Source organism: Seriola aureovittata, chromosome 11 (assembly GCF_021018895.1).
Source record: "Seriola aureovittata isolate HTS-2021-v1 ecotype China chromosome 11, ASM2101889v1, whole genome shotgun sequence".
Lineage (NCBI taxonomy): Eukaryota > Metazoa > Chordata > Actinopteri > Carangiformes > Carangidae > Seriola > Seriola aureovittata.
Window position 1 is genome coordinate 26009642 of NC_079374.1, and position 24925 is coordinate 26034566.

Genomic DNA, 24925 nt, shown 5'->3' on the forward strand with positions numbered 1-24925 from the left:
CTGTACTTTTCACTTGGTCGACTCAAAAGCCTGAGTCACTGTGCCTGATTTCTAACAGAGCAGTTACTGGTAGACAGAGATGCAACACAACGTTGAGCTCTGGCGCCATCATGTGTCATTCAGTTTGTATTACAGGCAGTGTTCTTCATCGCCCATGTGAGGGCAACTGTGTCACAGACCTTCAGTAGAAATGAACAGCAGACTGTCACAGCAGCATCGTGTGGAGTGGGGATTCCTGGTTTTTGTGTGTGTATTGTTTTCATAATTTGACTACTGCTTATTTAATTATTAATGTGACTTCACAGCTTTTCTCAATGCCATTTTCCAATCATTTATTTGAGTACTACAAAAAATGTGTGACAAATGCACAAATTCACATCACAAAAATAACTATTATAGAAATATTTCTATGTTTTTTTCTTGTTACAGAAAGTCAGTAAACCCTTTAAACACGATCGATTTTATAGTGGTGTGTATATGTGTGTATATACATATATACACACATATATATATATACCGTATATATATTTGTAATATAACACTGTTTTTTTTTTCAAATTTTCATTCTTCTCACATGGAGAAAAAGTCTGTCCAGTTTGTTTCTCCGAGGCTGTTATGAGTCACCCAGGGTCATTTGCCATATGGACATGGGGCTGTGACTGGAGCAGGGTCTTCCTCCGAGGACCAGCAGCAGATCGGGCAGGTGCTGGACTATGTCATCATCCTCCTCATCCAGCAGGTCTTCCTCTGTGCAGCTCCACTGTTTGCTGAAAGCTTTGTTCTCAAAGGTCAAACAGTTTCCCACCCGCTGTGCATCTTTCCCCATCACGCCCTCATTGCTATTGTTCAGTTCTGAGGGTTTTGTCAGTTTGCTGCTGTAGCACTTGTCCAGGCTGAAGGTTTCCAGCTCTATAGCTCCCTCTGAGCCCAGGAAAGTGAGGGGCGCAGGAAAGCACTTGTTCTTGAAGGGCCTGAGTTTGTCATCCAGTAGCCTGGGTTGGAGTCCTGAGCTGGTGTTGGACTTGTAGCTGGGACCCAGTCCAGCGCAGCAGTGGTGAATCTTGTCTGCGGGGCTGGAGCCTTGGAGAGCGGCCACCTGCCCCCAGGTCTGAGTGGTGAAGCTAAACCTCCAAAGGCAGTTCTCTGGAGAGCTCAGGCTCTCGCCCCCTCCAAAAAGAAGCATACTGTCTTTGTAGGCCACAGCTGAGTGACCCATCAGTCTGGAGGGGCCGGACCTGAGGGAAACATCAGAGAAGGAACACACAAAACACTGTTTACTGTTTCCATTGGCCTATTTCTTTTTATGTATGTAATCCCCAACTGTGAAGGAGAAAAGCTGGAAATCCCCAAATTATACAAACAGAACAAACACTACAGAAGAAGAGAAAGATTATATCAGGCGAATTCATATGATTTCCTGAAACTGTTGTTTAACCCTGAACACGATCCAGATGTTTAAAAAGTAATTCCACTTTATTACAACATGATTCTCACACGATTCCCATTCTGTAATAATAATTGAATTCATCAAGTTTACTGTGAACTGGAGAAATCGAGATGCTGCAACATCACTACCATGAGATCATGTGTCTGAGAGAGGCTCCACAGATATGGGATTTCTGTTTTATAATCTGTGTTGTCTAATATTCAGGTTAGTACAGCAGTTTTCTTCTATATGTGGAACTGAGTTTATATGGGACTAAATTTGTGAAATCACGACAATCAAAATCCCTAATGAACAACACAATTAATACTCAAAATGTCCATCACTGTTTGCAGATACCATCCTATCATACATGTTGTAGTCTTCCTGTGCAGAGAGGGTTATTGTATAATTGTTAACAATATTTTGTTGATGCCTATTTTCAGTTTTACTTCCAAATAAAGAGGTCTCATTAAACTGTTTATGATCCTCTCAATAACTGTGTTCCCAGATCTCAGCAGAGAACACCATTCATTTCCATTGGTTATGATAACCAATGTGGCTGAAGTGACACAAATAAGACCAAGTCACAATTACAATTATCTTCTTCTGATCTTTATATTTCTTTTCATAATATAGTTGCAAAATGTTCATTTAATCTAATCTAAGATCACATCAGCCCGATAACACCCAATGAAAACCACCATGTCGACTGTCTGGGAAAGATTACTCACTGTTATACTACAATTGTGATAAGAATATGTTTCTCAGTAGGCAATGAGGAAAGTAGTCACATTAAGGTATGTTTGCTTTATTGTCTATATACATAGTACAGTAGGCATCTTCTCTTCTGTGCAGCCTGACACAGTCTCCTCATGTCACCACATGTTACAGATGATCTCAGCCTGTTCAGCAGGCGTTGAGGAACTCTCATTACTGTCCTTTCTGATGTGCACGTTTTGATCAAATGCTTTGACACACTGCTTGCGATTCTGAGCTGATTCTCACCTAGACGCAACTTTCATTTATTATAGTGGTTGTGAATCTTAATTAGAGAAAAAATTTGCCATATTATGATATTTATGGTATAATAATGTGTGACAATGACGGACTGACCATGACCCTGCAGGTGTGCACTGCAGAAAGTCATCACAGCAGCAGGTCACAATGTTATGAAAAGAAATACAGTTTTTACAAGGAGGGGTCATTTTTCTGTGGAGGGCAGTGTAAGGAGGGCGCTCATTTTACTTCTGGGTGCGTTTCTTACGGGTGGTCACACACTCATGTCATTCTATTATTTAGTAATAGATAATGACACAAATTAATATAATAAGTCATCGCACAACTATGTTGAAATTTCATGTTACACTCCAAAGACACTTTCCATGTCTGTGTCACAAAGGTCTGCCTGGTCGGACAGCCCAGAATGTGTGAGAGTGAGGACTTAATGCTCTGAACACACAGTATGAACCATCTGCACTTGTCAACGTCCAGTGTAGTACAAACAGAAACTGCCTGTCTGCCCTGCTGTAAGTATCTGTGTCACTTTAAGGAATATATGAGGGTCTTAAAACAGTAATGCAGTTTTTATCCAGCCAGTAACTGTGATGTAATTACTTATAGTCTTTGATAAAACTAAAACTAAACTATTGCATCACACATTTAAATAATGTAATTACAGAAAAGCGTTAAAGCAGTGGCATCATGTAGAGTCGTGTCAGCTGTAGGGCTGGGGCGACGCGTAATCGGCGTAATCGATTATGTAAATACGTCAATTTACATAACGTGTGTCGACGTGTCGCAATGAGGAAGTAAGATGGTTGCGCCTTGTCAGACACTTACATTGAAAGTTTCTAAATATTTGGAGTAGTTTTACCATTTTTCTGGCAATGAACACAGACAGAAAGCAGCAATGCTTTCTCTCTGTGTTTATTGATCGATTCTGACCTGCATTCTTTGCCAGTAACGTATAGGTGCAGCCCTGGTCAGCCGTGACACACACCGCGCATGGCATACAGAGAGAAGATGTAGTCGAGGTACAGAAGCCCAGGAGTATCAATCTTCAAAGTAAATGTGACAAACATCAGTTTCACATGTGGTGACGCTGACGACTTGACACATGTGGACTAGAGCTGCGTGATATGCAAAAAAATGATATTGCGATTATTTTGGCAGATATTGTGGAATGGTCGTTTTTTTATTTGCACTGATTTTATTTTTTTAATGTTGATGTGATTTCTGTTGGTTCTTGTCCCAAACAAACATGTTCCTTTACATCTGGAGAATATGATTTGTTGGCCGGGGCTTCTCTGTAGCACCACAACGCTTATGGTGCTAAAAATACACAGCAATGTGACACATTTTACCTTTATCAAAAAAATTGCAGCTCCTTTTGATTAATTGTGCAGCCATAACACGGACCCACAATGACGTGTCAAGATGCTGCAGCTGCACGGACTTACATAAAAAACAAAGGCTGCAGTTGTTTTGATGGTTTTGCTGCACCTCAGTATGACAAGCTGTATCACAGATGGGAAATAGCTTTAAAATCACATCAGTATAATTAACCATCCAGATCCATTAATGTTCTCATAGTGAAAGAGGACTTCACAAAATTCTTATCAAACAAATTACTCTGACTTCCTGTTTAGAGAAGTGTGTAGGAGTTCTCTGGAAGGAGCATCTCTCTAGCATTAGAGTAGCAGCATGTTTGGCTTCTGCTGTGATTTCAGTTCTGTATCTAGTTGTGGACATGTGGTGAAACCACTACTCACTTGCTACTGAGGAGAGTCCACATGTGGCTACTGGAATTCCACTTCCAGAAGTCTCTCTGCTCCCGCAAGCCTTTCAAACCCCCGAACAGGTACATGCAGTCCAGGTAGGCCATGGCTGAGTGACTGTGTCTGGGGCCGGGGCCAAACGAGCCCTGCTGAGAACCACCCAGCAGGGACCAAGCCATGGTATCTGTCATACACACAAACACACACAAGTAGCAACGATTAATGCGCACACTGGAGCTTTCTCTGTGTGGCCATCATGCCGGAGTTCAGAGGCAATAAAACACTGCCTCACAACAGTTTACAATCATTAACAGTGATGTTATTAATAGGCTTCTGTATTTCAAACATGCTGTGTCTTTTGGACAAAATGTCTTACTTCCCCTCTGATTTCGAAACTTTGAAAGTGAAAATGAATCCTTTAGGCAGCACTGTTATTTATTTATGAGGTGCTATATGTAAACATTTCAATCTCAAACCCAACCGGTCAAGGCAGACGGCCACCCACCGTGTTGGAGGTTTCTTCCTGTTAAAAAGGAGGTTTTCCTCCCCACTGTCACCAAGTGCTGCTCTATGTGGGAACTGTTAGTTTCGCTCTATAATAAAGTAAGGTCTCGACCTTATCCTGTAAAGTGCAGTGAGATCATGTATATTATGATTTTGTGCTATACAAATAAAATTGAATTGAATTGAATGAATTAGAAAGTTCAGTCGCTGCCTCAGCTTGTCCTGCTTCGTGTTTCCTGCCTGCTGGTAACTACACTGTCTTGGACTGCAGCTGGTGACGGTGGTTCTTGTTTTGCTCAGGTAGAGAACTGGTTCATGTGCTGCTACACCAACTTTTTAACTCACCAAAATCCAAACTCCAGAAGTCCTGTGATGATCCTTTTATGTCGACTAAACCTCCATACAGCAGCATGGCAGAGCCAACCACCACAGCACTGTGTCCTTTTCTGTTGGTTGGCATTTGAGTCTACACATGGACAGAAATATAAACACACATCTGTAAGATGATCCAACTTATAATTAACTTCACCTTTCATATTTGATTCACTTTGACTGTATTTCTCTTGTTTAGGTTGCACGGATGCTGCAGGATTCCAGACCTGATATCAACCTTGATTGGGGGGTGTACATCTGTGCTGCTTCTGCTGTGTTCAAGACACCTGGGAGTGGAGACATTTCTGACTTGCATATTGAAAACAGTCTCCTGGAATGGCCTCCAAAAGTCAAATTGCTTTTAAGAAATTCTAGACTTTCAGAGAGCTTAAACTTCTCTTTGTGTCTAACAACAAGACATTCAACACCTGCTTATAAATTTAGCATCTACCAGTTTAGATACACCTGTAAAATCTTTTTAATCCAGTACGTTTCCTTTGTAAAGAGAATATCTTTGTGAAATACAGTATATCCTAGTGACATTTCTGACATTTGGTATTTTTTGTCATACAAACTAGGGATGGATAGGACTACTCGTACTCGTTCTTGACGTCATTATTCGAGCAGCGTTTCACTACTCGTGCACCTGCGCACGTGTTGTTTTTGGTTACATTAGTTCAACTGCACCATGGCAGCTGTGACTAGGGTAAGTGATGTCAGGAAATACTTTGATTAAAAAAAATTAAAAATACGACAATAACGTGCAGTGCAAGATATGTGGCATTAATATCATGTTGTCCGACAGCCAAACAGTAGGCTTGGTTGGGGAGGTGTTTCCAGTCGGATACGGACCTCCCATATTTCTTTTTTTGCAGTAAAAAAATAATATATATATATAATTTGCGAGTTACACTGTACTCGTTCATAAGGTAACAGGAGTACTCAAATATTGAAATTACTGAAAATGCCCATCCCTAATACAAACATGAGCCAGCCTGTGACACTTGTGAACATCAAAACACAAATCAGTGACGTTAATGTTTCTTCATTTCTGCCCAACACTGTCTTACTGATCCAGACTGACTTGATTCTGTACTCAGTAGCAGCCATGTAGTTTTCCATTACCAGCTAACTACAGTGCAGTACAGCGCTACATTCACTTATTTGCTATAAAGTTTAAAGCTAGGTGTGTTATTTTAAAACAGGCTAGATGGATGTTTGAAATGAAATTTGGCAAGAGAGTAGATCAGAGTGTTTTTCATAACATCTGTTACTGTGTCAGATGCTGTCATTGTTTATGAAAGGTGCTCTGTACCTGACGGGAGCTTGTCTTTCCCTGCCACTGCACCCACTTCTGCTTTGCTGAAACACATGAAGGAAAGTGAAGAAGAGTTTAGCTCAAAAATAAAGCAAGATATATGAATATATGAAATAATACTCATATATCTTGTTTTACAAAACAGTGTTTTACAACAAGGGGAAATACTAATCACATAAACCCATGTACAAGACACAGAATATGCTGACAGATGGGAGACAGTGAGAACGGCAGAAGGGCAGTGAGAAACTAATGGAATCAACTGAAAATCAAACATACCTAAATGTTTGTTGGTGCAAACTTGTTCTATTCTTCACTACTACTGAGGAATTATTTAGGTTTTGCTTATTGATTTCAAAAGTTGAGAGGTAAACCAAAAGTTTATGAACAATAATTGTAATGAAGACATTTTATCTAATTATAGCTATTAATAATTAATTCTGGCATTTTATCTAATAGATAAAATCTAGAAACTTCTTCCTTGACAAAGATTTTTTACATAACTAGTATCTGTCTGTTACTTTTTGTTCAATGGTTGACTTCAAATTGTTAATTCAGAAAATAAATATATATATCTGCATATAAATATAACAAATAAGTGAAGTCTGGACGTTTTCTAACGTATATGAAAGCTTACACAGGTTTCACAGTTGTTTCACACACAACTGTGCAGGAGTGAGTCTGGAGTCAACGTGTAACGACACGTTCTTTCTGTCAAGCCTGAGAATTTGCTGACGATCTGAAGATTGGCTGCCAACCTAAGCTGTACCATTCATGCACTTCTGTAATCAAACTCACCAACGTCAAATACCCAAAGGGCACAGCTGGCCTTTGTGTACGCAGAATCCAACATGCCTCCGAACACATACAGGAAGCCCTGGAAAGGTCAAAGCTCGTAAACATATTATTCACACACTGATGCAACAAAGAGGGTGAGATCAGCAGACATAAGATCATTTAGAAATACGAAAGTGGATTTAACAAATGCATCAACAAATCTTGATGGGTTTGTACCTCATGAGCCACCATAGTATGTTCCTCTAGCTCTTCTGGTGCAGCTTCACTGGTGCAGCTCAACTCTGTCCACTCGTTACAGACTAAGACATTGGGCACAAGTATTTTACCTGATTACAATACATCCTTTATTCGAGTGCATTATATCACACTGGGCTGTATCCTCTCTGTATATTATGCATCATATATGTCATTCATGTTGTTGCTTTGAACATCACAAATCTATGTTGCACTGGAATGAATTGAATACCAGACGTGTATCCGACTCTTACCCACACTGTACCTCCAGAAGTCCCTCAGACAGCTGCTGCCTCTGCCTCCCAGAATGTAGACACTTCCATCATAGCTGCAGCAGGCGTGCTTGTAGCGGTCACATGGGGACCAGCTGCTCTGGGGGAGCTTGGTCCAAAGACAGGAACTACTTTGACTCATAGCTTGCATCCTCCGCTCCTACTGGACCATTTTCTAAAAGAAGCAACATTAAATGGTAAGAAATGTTTCAGATACAGTATACAGCATACCCATCGCCCTCTCACAGCCCAGGGCCCTGGTGTCTTGGTGACTAAAACAGAAAAAGAAAACTAGAGCTGATATTACAGTCAGGGTTTAGCACAGGCTAAAACACCATAGATGCTCTGACTCACTATGACATTACTATACTTTTATTTCACAAGGAGTAAAAGACAAGCAGTAATACACCAGACTGCAAATGCCTCGTATTGTTTGAGTGAGTCACTTGTTAAAGGAGTATTCCACTCATTTTAAATATGAATATCAGTTTACTCATCATGGTTTGTACATCTCAGCCTGAACAAATGATTTACCCAGTATCATCTGCATCAAGTTGAAGTTATAATACAGTTATGTTATGAACAACTGGATTTCCTCAAACACACCAACACTGAAACAATGGTTCACTGAGGCCACCGAAATGATTAAACTAGAAAAGATAACTTTCAGACTATAAAGATTTTCCCCAAATCCAGGCCTAATTACCCACAAAGCTTCTGTGTGTTTCTAACTTTAGAAAAAGTCTCTTTATCTTCAAGCTTTTATTCCACCAGCAATCTTAAGAAAACAACTACAGTATCATTTTCTCCCCAATTAAAGTTCACTTTAAATCATTCATACAGATTTTAATAGATACGGAATTCTTCTATTTAAAACAATATATTTAGGCTAATATATTTATCTATTAGCTATTTGAATTAACTGACAAGTCTTCTTGTTTATTACAATACAGATGGTAGCTGGAGTAATAGTTTTTTCTTTGAGGGAAGGGGTGGGTGGGGGTTGATAATCAACTATCAGCTTTTTCTTGCTCCAAACTATCATTATTATATCGGCCTTGAATCCACTCTCAGTCAAGCTCTAGTTCGTATCATTGACTCTGAACAGTGTCATTTAAATGAATGCACGCCACCACTCAATTCACGAGGAAGACTCTGCTTCAGTACACTACAAACCGTCCACCTCTGATGATACCTGGTATCCTCCGCCTCTCGCCTCCAACACTGACACCACAGGTATAAGGCATGATGAGTCATTGTGTGTTAGCAGGATAGCGTTAGTTGTTATGGTTGTAGTAGTGTTCAGCTGGGACTCTCTGACTCACAGACACCTGACTGCTGCTATAGGCCCGTGTGTCAGGGGAGAGACACACTGCTATAAGACTGTGAAGTTTGGCTCTGGGGAGAAACTCTCCTGATAAGAAATATTCTTAGTTGGAAAACCCTTCGATACAGGTCACGATATTAACTTTTTTTGTTTATAATTGATCAGTTGGGTAACAAAATGATGACACAATGACTAGAGGAAACAATACGTTTACATTGTTGGAAAATTGAAATATCAAAAATTAAAGACAGACAAAAATTTTATCCAGGGCAGTGCATGTATGCATATCACCAATATGCTCCAAAGCCTGGAACTAAAGATTATTTTCATTATCAGTGGATCTACTGATTATTTTTTCTGTTGATTGATTAAACATTTGATCCATAAAATGTCAAAAACTAGACGAAAAACAAAGATATTTAGATTAGTAATATCGCTGAGACAAGAACATGCAGCATTTGAGAAGCTGGAACCAAACTTGCCAGTTAATTTTCAATCATCACTACATTACTAGCCAACACTAAATAAAACACAGTGATAAAATGTCTTACAGGCAGTTGCTCTGTGTTGCTGTATTTGAGCTTTAAAAAGAAAAAGCCACACAAACAGATTTGTTTGGGTTGACTTAGCTGCCAGGAAAAGAAATTTAAACATTCAAAATGAAAAGTGATGACTCACTTAAACAACCTTCTACAATCTTCATAAAGACACAGCACATGTCAGGTGAAGTTGAACATTTTGCTCTTTATCAGCTCAGTAATTTTCCAGGCTGCAGTATCAATGACCAACAAGGTACTTTCAACTTTTCCACAGCGACGCACTGCTCATAAGCCGTTAACAATAAGTTCTCCTCTCTCTTCACCTTCACAACCGCGTGGCCTATCCACTACATCTTCTTATCACACTGTCACATGAGCAAACAGCTCAGAGGTCATGACACAGCTAGGCCTGGCTTGTCCACACACCTGATTGTTTCTTGTGTAAACAGCAACAGAAGGAATAATATACAAACATTTGAATGAATAGCAGAAAACTCACATCTCCCACTGAAAATAAACACCGGCAATATAAAGGATGAACAGTTAATTAAACACTAGAATATCAAAAATACAATAATCTGTCATCATAGAGGAACCAACATTAAAGTTCATTGATATCAAATTGTAATTGTGTAACTCAGAATTCTGAGACCACTTTCCCATTCACTTGAATGGAGTAGTTTGTGGTGTTGTTTTCTTAGAATGCATTATGTAGTGAGGCAATTTGAAATTCTAAAGGATGTGGGTAAACTGTCCACGAAATCTTAAATCTTAAGTATTTATTTTGATGAAGCTATAGTTTTATAAAAAGTTTCTTTTTCTTTGTAAAAACCTGACCTGGATCAACAACAGTAAATTCAATGAACATGATTGCACAACAGAACTAATGTGGGAGAGGCACTGAGCACAATGCTTAAGTGTGTGAAGAGGTTATTTACATGTTTTTTCCTCCTGATTTATCACAGATAAGTTTCACATAACTTTTAGTGAGTCTGAACTTAAAACTTCTCAACTTCATTAGTGAATTTATTTATTAACACTGAAAACCCGAAATGGGTCAGATCATGCAGATATCAGCGCTGCCTACACAAAAGTGGTGAAGAAAAGCTATAGTCACCTGTAAATCAGTCCAGGCCAAACCTCAACCCACTTTAACCTTCCGATTTTTATCAGCTCATCCTCCATGTGTACACTGAGTTCTCCAGCGGATCTCCACTAGCTCAGGTACCTTTCATGAGACTGTGGTACTCACTTAAACTTCTACTTGTAAGGTATTGTTTTTTTAATATATATCCATGCCTTTGTAAAGCACCTTGAATTGCCTTGTGTCTGAATGGTGCTTTAGAAGGTTTCTCTTGTATTGTTAACTGCTTATTCAGAGTTGGCCAAGACTGAGACAAAGTGTCTTTTCTATTTATTCTAAGTTCTAAATGTTGTTACTCCAATTATTAAATATACAAAATAATAACTGTGATGTTATAACACTTTTAAAAACATATGACCAATAAACCAGCTGTGGGAATAATACAGTTGAACACCTATCATCATCTAAAGTCAGTTCCACCGGTTATCTCAAAAACACATGAGACCTTGTCCCTCTAGGGTACTTTTATAAATTACTTACGTTACTTACGTAAACCGCTTGTTTTCATCATCTTGTAACAGTGTGGATAACATGCGACTTTCTCCTACTAAGATACCGCCGTTAACATCTCTACATCAACAGTAGCTGTTGCTGACGTTAGTAAACTACTCGTGGCTGTCATGACTACCACCGAGGAGGAATGCGGCCCGTTACTTCACACCGCCGTACGTTATACTTTCTGTCTCTACGTGGTAAACATTAACATAGTAAAGTAAGTTATAGCTTTATCGAGACTTGTGTTAGTGTGTCATTCAAAAATAAACTGCTAACCTACAGCTCAAATCAATTGGAAGCGGGTAACGCAACGCTTAAGCTGAAGAAGAGGAAATGAAGATACCAACTTTTTCAGAGCTTCTTTATCGATCGTAAATAAGATAAAAACAACTACTGTTTCACTGCTGGTTTTGTTTTTATACTCAAATAGGATGTGGCAGGCATTCCATATACGAAAATAAACTTAATGTAAAAGAATGAGTTTTTACTCACGAGATTCACGCTGCTCCTCTTCGTGGGATAGTTGACTCCGTATATCGTAAACGGTTTTCTGTTGCATTCAGGGACACCTCGTAAACAGCTCCTCCTAAGTTTGGGAGTCGTGAAAATACTGTAACTTGTGTTCTGAGGTAAGTTTTTGTCCGATATAACATTACTGTAGTGGGAAAATATCCTTCTTTAAAAACAATAACGGGATTTTTTACATTGTCTCTCATACGAAGCTGAAAGACTGAAAGAAACTGTTTTAGATTTGTGAAACCCTCATTCTATTTGAAAAAAAAAAAATGCAATTTAACAGCTTGCCCCCATCCAGACAAAAACAACTAGCCTACTATAAGACTTGTATCTGTACTAAGTTATCCCAGAGAAGCTAAATTCTCTTTTAAACACAGTTTCAGAATTATTTGTGAAAGCATACATTTACAGTTTTACAGTAGGCTACTGTCACAACATCATATAGGCTAGTTTTGTGGGAACAAATTATTTAAAGTCCACACCTTTTGTTTCTGATTCCCATGAAAATTATAGAAAGTTATGTTTATCTTTTGAAATGCAATCACAACATTTTTATAGATTTGATTTGGCTTGATTTGACTCTGCCAAGGTTCATTTCCTTACTTTTACCAATGACCTTTATTGTGGCGTGTGTTAGAAGCACCATAATTTAACCAACAGTTTGCTTGTTCTTCATTTAATCACAATTTTCAACATTTGATTGAGAAATCATTGAATTCATCTCGTGTATCCACTAACCTCTGCTATCATTTCATACCTTCTTGTCGGGCCCACCCGTCGTCCTCACTGTCAACAGTTGTTCCTGCCTCAGCCAGTCACCTGACCTCCCACCTGGAAACATGCCCCTCATTACCTCATCATCCAGAGAGTTTACAGTGTAGACCTGCTGTAGCCGAGTCATTCACTACATTGTATTTTTTGTGTCCAGGTCATAGTGTTGCAGCTGTTTTGTTTCCCAGTTCTCTGTGCTGTTCCTGTTTACTTATCCTTTGTTGTTGTTCCCCCCTTCCTTTCCTTCACTCTTTATGTCCTTCCTTCCTACCCAATTTTTTTTTCTTCTGCTCCTCCTTTCCTTTGACCCTTCACAATTTGTCCTCTTATTAAGCCCTTTCTGCTCCCTCTAGAAAACACACTGGCAGTATAGATTTAGTGCAGCAAATCTTTTTGTGTCATCATAAATGGAATAAAGGTTTAATAAATGTGAAACTGTGTTTTAACTGTGGCTTGAGTCATTTCCGGGATATTAAAGTCCACATTTGACAAATCTAAGTGCAGTAGTGTTTTACATCATTAGCAAGAAAGAAGGCTGAAGTCAAGAAGCTGTTACTAACTTGTAATATTCATAAATATTTTTTCACAATATTGACTTCTTGGACCCTTTGTGAGGGATATGCACTAGCTTATCAGCAATAAATACAATATTGTGTAACCACATCATTAACCTAGAGTGTGATAACTTGCTAGTCATGTCCACAAAGAATGAATGTTTTGTAATTCACAATTATCTGTGACCCTGTTGCGTGATTGTCAGCTATTTCAACTTTTATTCAGTACGGTAATTTGATTTTTTTTGTCATTGCAAAAGGAAATTATAAAACTTTTATAATTTTTAAACTTTCATTAAACTTTTATTCAGTAAGATAATTCAGTTTTTTTTCCTTTCATCACTGTGAAATGAAATCATATGAAAGGAAATTAATTTATAATAGTCTAGCAGTAATACAAAGCAGTCAATATGGCACCAGATACTGGGGTGCACACAGTAATTGTTGGACCTGCATCCACACAGGTGTTTCTAATTCTGATTGATTAGAGCCCCCCTTCAGGAGGAGAGTGGGTGGAGCTAAACTGGAATTGCATGAGGTCATCAATTTTAACCAACCAATAAAAATGATAATGGTGCAACTTGTCCCACCGAAAGAGATGCTACAAAACTAACTGGAAGGCTCAGAGAATATCAATCAAACAGTGTTACAGCACACAGTCTTGAGGAGGAGTCCAATTAGGCACAATAAGTAAAAAACACCTGTGTTGGTGAACATTATTTTTTCCTTTATAATGAGACTAATGTTTTCAAATTATGGTTTTCTTATATCTGTATTCGTATGTTCTGTCGTTTGAAAAGCAAAGAAATGGGAAACTAATCCAGAAATGTCCTATATTTTCTAACTAGTATGACACAGGGGAGACTTTTTTCATATTCATTTATATGGCAATCCTCGTCATGTGAAACTGTTAATTCCCACTATCTCCAGCAGTAAGTGAAGGCAGCTTCAGTGCATTCACCAGGAGGAGGGGCATGTGGAAGGAAGGGTGTTGGGTGGGAACAGTGGAGTGAATCTTGTTATGTTATTTCAGGGACGTGAGCCACATGATGGCACTTACATTGTATATGTAACTTTGTGTCACAGTTTGGACATTGAACAATTGTAACTGTACTCTATTAAAAGTGATTATTTTATGATTGAAAAGCAGTATGTTGAACCGACTACGTGATCTGTAAAATCTTACTATATTACTTCAGAAGACAATGATCTACATGTGCCAAATGTTTCATAAGGGCACAGGGGTCATCATTTGAATAATTCAAATATTCTCATATATTCTAAAAATATATATATTTTCTTAATTGTCATTTTTTATATCGAATAAAGGCATGGCAAATAAAGGCGTTATGTACAAATAATATGTTTATTGAGTTGATACTAGAACTCACATTCATATCAAAACAGTAATTATTACGTATACATAGTAGACAAAAGAAATGTAAAAGTGTTCAGATAAAAATACATTCTTTCAGCCAGCACATTTCTAAAATAGGAACATACGGAAGTTTTGTAAAATATTTTATATCCATGAAAAGACAAGAAAAGTGTTAAATAGACTGAAAGTAAATTAGTAATCACTTATTATGGAATATGCCTTTAGTAGCACACTGAATTCAGTTGGTCACATTTGTACAGCACAGTGGATAAATAAATTATCTAAAGAGTGAATATGTATTATAAATAAACCCAGTATATTGGCTGTGTCTTCCAGTTGGACTGATATGTAAAACCACTGACATACAGTATTCCAGAACTGTAATGAGCCCTGTCCTCCTGTCCTTATCTATCAACCTTACTTCTATGTACCTATTAGTATGTAACTGAAAGGAGCTGAAAGTTTTCATCAGGTCCCAAATGCCGAAGTTCATCTGTAATAGCCACGATTTCATCTGCTACATGAGAAATAGAGAATAAGGATAAAAAACAGAACTTTTTAAACATAAAAAACATTAAAATGTTTTTGACAACTCAATGCCTGTGAGACACTGACTGTCAGAAAAGCCCACAATTGTCCTCATATGATACAACTCTGCGTCCTATCACCTTAGTCATGAATGTCACATAAACATGCTGTATTTGTATTTGGCTGTATGTATATAGACATTCAGTTAATCCACCTAAACAACATTAAACATTCAGTTTGAATCACTGATAAGACACAAAAATGTGGGAACAACATTCCTGACAGACTGTGCAGTGTACGGTTGTCTTAAATAATTATATATATATGAATAAATTAATGAATAAATTAAGAGGGGTCTCATATCGTATGTGGAACAATTCAACATAAAACAATGCAGTGTGATAGTCATCACCCCTCCTTGTAGTTAACAGTTGGTCGTACTAGGGAAGACACGTGGGCAACCCTGCAAAACGGCTCTGCAGTGCACAGCTGCAGCCTGCAGAGGGCAGTGTGTGCTCACAGTTAAATGTGGCCCTCTGTCTTCATTAGTGCCACTGACAGTCCAAAGTCTTTACTGGGTTGAAATGTCACAGCTGGGTGTTCTTATCAATGTCCTTCCCCTTCTCTCCACTGTTCCCATTCTCATCCAACTCAAAGGCACTGTTCTCCACAGCGTAGCGCTTCTCTTTGGCTGGTTCAGCGTCACCGGCCTCCAGTGATGGAGCCTCACTGTCTTCATCAGCTGAACCACGGACACACTTTTTATATGCCTGGTAGGCTGTGAAGGAAAAGACATGGAGTCAGAAACACAGATCAGTTGTCTACACAGCATCTGGACAAGTTTCTTTTCTTCGTCATGTTCTTGTTCTGCAGGTTTTGATTAGGGCTTGTTTGGACTTATAATATTGTATATATATATATATATATATATATATCCCTCCATGTGGACATTCTTTGTTTGTGTTCTCTTCTGCTTTATAATGTAAATAAACTATTGAATTTTTGGATAACTAGAAATTAGCAATGCAACAACTGAAGGTGGTGCTCCACGCTGAAGAGGTGGAGTTTCATTCAAGATGTCTGCCACCCTCTCTCCAGTCTCCAGACTCATTGTTACTGTGTTAAGGCGAGTTTCAGCAGGGAGGGGGATTTGGTTGTAAATGGATCCATCCTCAGGACCAGGGGTGTAGTGCTATTTGTTTAAGTACTGGAGCGCACCTGTGACACGTTCCCATGGTGACAAGTTTACATACATTAGTCAGCTATGACTGATCATGTGATCAAATGACCGACTTTACTGCCATTATGTCCATATCTTGTGAAGTGACTATTATATGGCAGACTCCATTTTAGTGCATAAGTGAGCTGCAACACAACACTGATGAACTCTGGTGAATAAGATATAAACACATTATTTTATCAGTGTTATACAGTAGTAGAAGTAGTTTTAATGAATGTTGATGTATGTGATACTTTATATAATGAAGCAATAATAAAGCTAAATTCAGCAAATTCAACTTATAAAACTATTATAAAAAACTATATGAATAAAAAAACTGTGCTGAAAATATGCCTCTTCGATATAGTGAAATAGTCTCAGTTATTCAGAAAAAGAAAAATCTTTACCTGCAACTACTGGCAACTTTTAAAACGAAATGCACAACTCAAATATCAATGTGACAAATTTGACCATTCAGTTTGTTTATATTGGCTCTCTCTTACGACATACGCTTTAGTGTTTTAAAAAATATAGTAAAATGGTATATAAATATGTATATCTTGTATATGTGTATATCCTTGGAGGAAAAAAAAAGGTGGGGGAACGTTGACCCGGTTGGGACTGGGTTTGCGAGCATACGCTAGCAGCTAGATGCTAACACCAGCATTACACAAAGTATAAATTATAGCCTCATATCAGAGCTTCTTATCACACACTTCACTGTCATTAACCTTGGTCACTGTCCTTGAACTCACTGCAGTGAAGTAGCATCCCTCCTTCTCTGCTGCTCCTGTCATTTTTCCTTTCAGTTATGTAAACAGAGCGGTGAATCACACCCTGTCTCTCTTGCTCTAATTGGCCGGACACTGGAGCGTTGCAGGTTTGTGTGTCAAGGGTCGATCGCATTCAGAGAGGAACAACCTGCAGCCACGGGCTAAATCATCTCACCTCATTTTTTTGCACCCTTTGGAATGATGCACACGTTGTCACTATTGTTAAATGTGTGGGTGTTCTGCAGCAGTGACACATACAGACCAACGGATCATAATAAAAAAAGGAACCACAGAACAGGAACATGCTTGAGTTCTGGCACTTGTGAAAGTTGCGTAATGAATTTACTTGATTTGCTCAATTGGGTGACTTAACACAGAAGGAAATCTGATAACGCTGGGAAACAGCAGGTCTTAGTGAAAAGACAAGGAAGCGGTGTTGTCACAGCAGGATTAAGCCTCACGTCTGATGTTCGAAATAATGAATCACCTCTGTGAATGATAATGTCTTATGAATGTGCCATGCCTTGCCTGATGCTATTTTAAAACCTGCAGAAAATGTAGACAAAACGGTGTGTCTGCCTGTTCAACTCTTACCTCCCACAGATATGACTGCCACCACCAGCTGGAAGATGCTGTAGATGAGGGGGAATGCAAACATGACCTCCAGCTCAGCAGGGCTGAAGGACAGCTGCACAATGGTGCTGCACAACTGGGAGTTCTGGAAACCGGTCTCCAGTGCGATGGTCCGACATCTGAAAAAGGCAAGAGAGTCAGTTAAATGTGTTGGTATATGTGTTTAATGATGATCTAGTGGTTTTGTGATTCATAAAATCTTTTGGCAGCATCAGGAAGTCACCCCACCTGTGCCAGGGTTGACCCACGAAGCGGGCCAGGATGAACCCCAGGCCGAAACCAATGAAGGGGTAGATGGTGCCAATAATCCATAGGGAGGGAGCAATGGTCCAGGAGGACTGGTAGAGAATCCCTCCAACCACAGCTATGATGATGATGAGACCAAAGCCTGCAATGGACCCCACCTGTGCACAACAGACACATTATTAAAACTCAGTTCGTGTTAAAATGTAAATGTCACAACAAACTTCACCGAACCCCTTTTTCAGATTCACAGTTTCTCTTTGAAAAAGAGGATTCTTACCTTCAGGATCTTTTTAGCCACATGAGGCCACCTGCGTTTCACATAGATTCCCAGGGTGATTGGGATAAGAAGGGCCACGAGGGTGATGCCTGAAGATACACACGGTCCATATCATCACACTCCATTTTTATGGTTATAGGATCATATTATACTTGTATACAAAGTGATTATACGATACAATAAAACAATAAGCCAGTAATATAAGCTGTTCTTAAGATAGGCAGAATTTTAAAATAGGTTCATCGTATCATCACACCATACTTCTAGTCACATTATATGGATGTCTTTGAAAGTCTTGTAATCAATCATGAGTTGTCTACTTACCAATACTGTCATACGGGATCTGGATGGTGTTGGTGGAAGTCCAGATGGAGGTGTAAATGAGCAGACAGAGAGGCATCATCCCCAGGGCCAGGATGGAGGAGCAGGCTGTCATACTGATACTGAGGGGAAAGGAACACGGACAGAGTGTTGGTCGAACGAGCCTTTTTGATGTTTTCATAAAGCAAGAAAGAGAACAGGGATATTGTGATGCAATAGTTGAGAAGTACAACAAATCAACTGATGTACAACTTGAGGTTTCGCCCTCGTGAAGCCCACTTTGGCCCAGTCATTAAAGTACACATACAGTAGAGGATGTTCAGAGGACATAAGGAGGGGCCCTTGTGGGTCCTGAGAATGACTCCTCACATGGCCCCCACTTGTATTCCATGTTATCCCCATCAGCAGATGGGCACACACAGATTTGTAATTTAACATATATTTCATCTTGGTTGTGCAGATGGGACCTAACTGTTATCACAGCAGTTATGGTTTTTTTTCTAATTATCAAATGTATAAAGTTAGATATTTATTAATGAATTCACTGACATTTGTCCTTTATGCTGGTAGCTATTTAAAGAGAGAAATACCACCCAGCTCTCTGGAAATGTGTTTATATATATATAACTTATATCCATAACTGTGTTGTGCTGAGACACAGACATGCTCCTTTTAAATTCACATCATGAATCAGTTTCTGTCGTGCCAGACATTTAGTCCATTAACAAGGAAAACCATGCAGTGTGTCAGCTGGACAGGTTTTTCAAACAGCTTCACAGTGTTCAATCATCCAACAACACATCATTAACTCACATCATATTATCCAAAGAGCCGGCCAAACAGTCGGTCTGGTTTCATACCTGAGGTCCATGTCCCCGTCCAGCCAGTAGCAGATGATGTTGGAGCCGGAGCCTCCTGGACAGCAGCCCATAATGATGATGACGATGGCCTGCACAGGCAGCACGCCGAAAGCCAGCGACAAGGCGAAGGCCGTGAAGGGCATGATGCCAAACTGGCAGAGGAAGCCGATGACGATGCCCCAGGGTCTCTTGATGTGGCCCCACAGCTTTTTGGCATCTACAGTGCAGCCCATGGAGAACATGACCATAGCGAGCATTATGGTCAGCACTGTGCTCAACACCAGGCTCAGTATTTCATTGAAGTTACTGGGAGGTACAAGGCAGTTGGAGCCTGAACAGACTGCGGCAAGGGAGTGGCAGGCAGCAGGGACCGTGGTTGTTGGCTTCGGTATGGACATTGCGGACGATGTGATGGGAGAAGAGGCAGATAATCGGTGGCTCCAAAGTTGAGAGAAGAGGTGGTGTTGTAATTCTTAGATTCCAGGAGACCTCTTCGGTTTGTCCTCCTCCGGTATCCAAGAAGATGATCGCCACAGTGAGAACCGTCCGGCTCACTCCTCTTTATGCCCCAGCCAAATACGATTGGGAGGGAAAATCAGGTGAAAAAAAAAAGATCAAAAATTAACCAATACTTAATGTTTTATGGGGTCAGTGTTCAGAAGCACATGCATATAAAAAGAGAATCATTCTGACAAGTGAAATGTGATTGCACCATTGCTCCATCTTTTATTGCCCTTTGGCCTCTTAAAACTTTATTGGACAGCTATGCTATACAGCAGCATCACCCTACAATGTAAGTAAGGAGGGAGGGTGCATGCATTTCTCAAAGTCAGGACACACCCTGTATGGACAAGGTATTCATGCCTGTAAAATAACTGATCGTTAAAGTAACATGTTCATTATAGAAAAGTAAATGACAACTCCCAAGACACCGAATATCCATCAGAGAGAAAGGTCATTCAAGGCAAAGCTTTAATATGCAAAAACTGCATTGCTGCAACTGTTGCCCAGGTGATTCACCATTCCCTGCTTATGTGTGTCTTTCTTTTTTTTTTCTTTCTTTCTTTTTTGCTTAATTAAAGAAATTAAACAATGTTTTGGTGAAAATTGGTATGAAAAATGATTATTCTAACTGCAAAACTGGGTGATTGGGTGAGTCCACACTTCAATTCAGTCCAGCATCCATGTTAAAAAATGACAGCGTCCAAATATGCAAAACTGATAGAGGCTTGGTCAATCCACATTTCTGTTAAAGGTACTTTGGTTAAAAGTTGACTTGAATAGAGAGAACAGTTATGTAATCAGTTCCTTTGTGTTTTTTATTTGCATTTATTTGTAGAGATTTGTTGTGGTGAGTTATATTGTGACATGACAATGAAATTAAAGGTCCCTCCAGGTGAATATTTTTTGTAGGCACTTTGCATCAACATGTCAAGTGTGCAAACAATAAAAAAGTTAAAGATAAAAATGCATCATAATGTTGAGTGCACAAGGGGTAAAAACTACATTACCCATTAATGTCATATATGACCCTATATCAAGAGTTATATGGATATATGAAGATAGAAATACCCATGTTAAAATTTGTACATATATTTAAAAAAATGCATACTATGAATTGTTATATGGTACAACATGTAGGGACCGTATATGTCAATGATATATTTAATTTATATATATATATATATATATATATATATATATGTTTTTTTGAAAACAACATACATATAAAAATTCTATATGTATGTTTTTCGTATTAATTTTAAACATGTCTATCTAATATCAACACAGGCTTTGAGATTGATATATCTTTATGTAACATATGTCTACAATATAAGCATACTTACATAAACATGCATATTTGTATGGTTTACACATATATTGTCAGAATATGAAGTAGTTCCAATAGGTTTCATATATAATTTTTTATATTTTTTATATTAAATGTACATATATTACAATTTAAAAAAAATTATTGTACAATTAATTTCCACATAATGGGCTTGTTCTTACCTTCTCAGGGTTCTACTGAAGATTTTACAACACATGCAGAACTAGTCTACTTTTGTGTGTGTCTCCATCTGGACGGAGTAATGTTTAACCTTAAAGTTAAAGGACAACCGGCCGACACCAACTTCAGAATATTTCATAATTTATTCAAAAATAAAAGCTGCTCCAGCCACTATATGCAGCTGCATATACTGTATGAAATAATGGTGTAAGCAGTCAGAACAATGAAGGTTGAGGTTTCTCATCCATTAGTAGATACATTTATGTACAATAAACTGAAGCGGGCACAATAAAAGCAGCAATGTAATCTGTACAATTTAATGCCATTGACTATTACAACCTACAATAAGCACAACTTTAATGACTCATAAAATGTTTTGGACGGTGCAACAGAAGATGTGCTTCCATTTTTAAACCCGTAGTAATGATTTAACTTGGATTTAATTTGTCACTAATTAGGTCAAGGTGAGCTACCGACTATTCTGTATAGAGACAGTGGTGGTCAACTTTAAGAAGTGTCAACAGGGGCACTGAAAGCCTTTGACTGAAAACACATACAGTCACATGATGCATGTGCTGCAACAAAAAGATTAAAAAAATAAATAAATAAAAATATTTCATGGATCAAATGAAATAAACACTGCAAGTGGGAATGAAACATGAAAACAGACCTTTTCACAGCAGACAGTATGACTTGTCAAACATTGTTAAACAATTAATTAATAACTAAAGGCATCATTATTAATGTTGTTTGTCCCTCCTGTGCCTTTGTAACCAAAACAAGTTGTGACAAATCAAAATGTCTGCTGTGTAGAAGTGTAAAAAGGATCAGATTCATATAAGAAAGATAGATAAGAGTGATCTGATGCTACCAGAGAGTGTCATATTGTACTGTTTTGCACTGTACTGTACTGTACTGATGTATTACCAGTCAACAAGGTGGTGAGGAAGGTCAGATCTGTGTTCAGGCGTGTCCTGGTCCTGGACAGTCTGGAGGCTGGCATCCAGACAGGAGGAGCCAGGGATCGAACCACCGACCCTGCGATCAGTGGACAAATCTGTTTCCAGCCCTGTAATGAATTTTAATGTCTCAGTTCTATAAAACTCATTCAGGTGCCTTCCTCATTGCACAATAACCACATATTAGCCAATACCTACTTTACTCTCAGTATGTGGACTTTGAGTCGTGAAACAAAATGGCAGAGTTTAAAAATGCAGAAAAGATAAACTGCAAATGCTTATTGAGACCACACATTACTGCAATCTAAAAGTAAAGAAGCCTTTGCTGTCAAGCTGATTGTGAATAGAGCAGGAGAGTCCTTGTGTCTAAAAACACTTACATCATACTCAAAGTTCAACTTACATTTTTCATTTGAATAACAGAAGCTTAAGACTTTTTTTTATTTTTATTTGTGGCCTCAAAAATGGGACACGGCAGAAAAAGTTGGGGGACCAGTGATGTGTGTAATTAATTTTGTTGACTAACTAATTCAGTTTGTGGTTTGGTGTAAGATTTAAAAACACTGTCTGGAATAATAATTAGTGCCCGGTATGTTTTTATAAATAATAATAATCAATAATTTTTAGAAAATATATAAATTATCTTAATATATATATTATCATCTTAATATATAAATTATCTATATTGATCCAACTGGCTTCAAAACTTCTAGATACCACAAAACCATCTTGTATGAACATGTGTTAAACTTTAAAGTAGCAATCTCACAGATCTGTTTGTCAACCACACGTTTGTGCACATTCAAATTCAAAGTCAAAGGTGATTTGTCGACCCTGACAGTTTGAAAAAAAAAAACCAATATTGCCACATTTTAGGAGGAGGAGCATCTCTGCCTCTGTCTCACCTGTCGGGCAGTGACCACATTGCCATGATTTTTTTTTTGTGTCGTCTTTGTTTGATTGCCAGTCTGTGGTCACTGTACCTGCACTGGGTCAGGATCTACCTCCTCTCTCTATCTCTGACCTTTCAGAGAGATACATATGTCATTCATTTTGTGTTAGTGTCTTGTGTTCCTTGTGTTTTTGCACGTGAGTCAAACCAGACACCCAGTTCATAAAACTGTAAAATCCAAGGACTTCTGTATAATTCCATCACTCGGTCATAAGCTCAATCACCATTATGTTACGTCAGTAACAGTTCAGTACGTTCAGTGATAGCTAGTGATTTAGAAGACAGTTATTTAAATGAAAGTCATTGAGGTTGACGCTTTGAGGAGAGCACAGAGAAAGTTCTCTCCTTCAGCAGACGAATGTGAAAACAGCCGCCTGGTGTTTACATTTGAAGTGCAGCAACAGTGCACAAGTCCAAGCTTATTTTGTCCCTTAAAGCTATAATATTTTCCACTTTAAAATGTCTAAAAATGACTAGTTTTGTGTTCTTACATTTTCCCAAATGTTTCCATCAATTCTCAAACCAGAGAAATCTGTGATTTTAGCGCTCCGTTTCGTCTGGCCGCCTGTGAATGACATCATATCCTCTATGATCATGTGTCAGTGTTGTGGTTGCCTACCAGAAGCTCAAAATGTACTTTTATCCATTTTTGAGTCACATTTTTAAGATACACTTTTTACACCTTAGTGGTTTTCTGCTCTATGAACCAGATGAAGGATTTTAGTCGTCGGACGTCTGTATCTGAAGTTATCAGAGAAACAAGCTGAGGAAATGTTAGACAGCTCAGCTCCCAGCTGCTGGAGACGTCCTGTCCTGTGTCACTGAAGAGCGTCAGTGAATCTCTGATTTTTGAAGGTAAACTGCTTTCTGGGTGTCTCTGCTGTTTTAATCCCCTGGTGTGTTTGTTATGGAGAGGAGGACACCTCTGTGGATAATTCAGCTGCTGGTAAAAACCTGCTGAACGTCTGCTTCATAAGTTATCAGAGAAACAATCAAACAAAGGTTAGCATCAATCTCAGCTCCAACTCTTCCCTGATTCTCTGTCCTCTGTACAGCGTTGCTCAAACACTGACTTTATTCAGTGTTTTTAACGGTTAGAATCCCCTGGTCTGTTTCTTATGGAGGGGGGGAGACCTCTGTGGATAATTTGGCACCTGTTAACAACCTCCTGGACGTCAGGACCAGAAGTTATTAGAGGAACAAACTCAGCAAATGTTAGCGACAGCTTGGCTCGAGGCTCCTCCAAGACAACTTATAATGTGAAACTACTTTAACAATTTATTTATTAATTCCAGTAGCACCAAAACCTCCTAAACAATTTACACTGTAGGAATCCAAACCGAGAGAAGTTGACTGTAATGACGACAATGGCGGTGAAGACGACAACTTATTTTATATTTTTTATTGCCAATAAAAAAAAAGAAAAGAAAAAAAGAAAAGGGGTTTAATGATTGAGGAAATCATGAAAAAAAAGAAATACAGATTTCTTTGGCTCCTTTGGCAGCGTTATACTGTTGTAATATTCCCAAATGAAAGTTGCATTAATATTTTAAGTTGTCATGCAGTGACGTTTCTGTTGACTTTATGCGTAAAGCAGGACTGTGGTATGAGGAAGGGGATCATGAAACACTTGTGGTGGATCTTTAGAGGAAGGCTTATCAGTCTTTATCTGTCCCTGCAGCTTTTATCTGTCCGTCACCATCTGAATTGTCCTTCATTCG

The 24925-nt window shown here is 38.7% G+C and overlaps 2 protein-coding genes across 3 annotated transcripts; both read right to left on the minus strand.

Moving 5' to 3' along the window:
• Positions 1-317: 317 nt before the first annotated feature.
• On the minus strand, positions 318-11778 carry si:dkey-3d4.3 (ras guanine nucleotide exchange factor F). 2 transcript variants are annotated; one of them, XM_056388453.1, is made up of 8 exons: positions 11699-11778; positions 7684-7876; positions 7412-7494; positions 7196-7274; positions 6395-6441; positions 5053-5173; positions 4198-4387; positions 318-1235 (listed from the first exon to the last, which is right to left on the minus strand). In XM_056388453.1, the coding sequence occupies exons 2-8, from the start codon at positions 7850-7852 to the stop codon at positions 614-616; spliced, it is 1311 nt and encodes a 436-aa protein (XP_056244428.1). In that variant the 5' UTR covers positions 7853-7876; positions 11699-11778; the 3' UTR covers positions 318-613. The 2 variants fall into 2 exon arrangements, with proteins under 2 accessions (XP_056244428.1, XP_056244430.1); XM_056388455.1 differs by lacking the exon at positions 11699-11778 and having other exon boundaries at positions 7695-7758.
• Positions 11779-14507: 2729 nt separating this feature from the next.
• Positions 14508-19996, minus strand: slc10a2 (solute carrier family 10 member 2). Its single transcript, XM_056389805.1, has 6 exons — positions 19283-19996; positions 18426-18544; positions 18102-18190; positions 17807-17982; positions 17540-17697; positions 14508-15731 (listed from the first exon to the last, which is right to left on the minus strand). The coding sequence occupies exons 1-6, from the start codon at positions 19678-19680 to the stop codon at positions 15541-15543; spliced, it is 1131 nt and encodes a 376-aa protein (XP_056245780.1). The 5' UTR covers positions 19681-19996; the 3' UTR covers positions 14508-15540.
• Positions 19997-24925: the final 4929 nt, after the last annotated feature.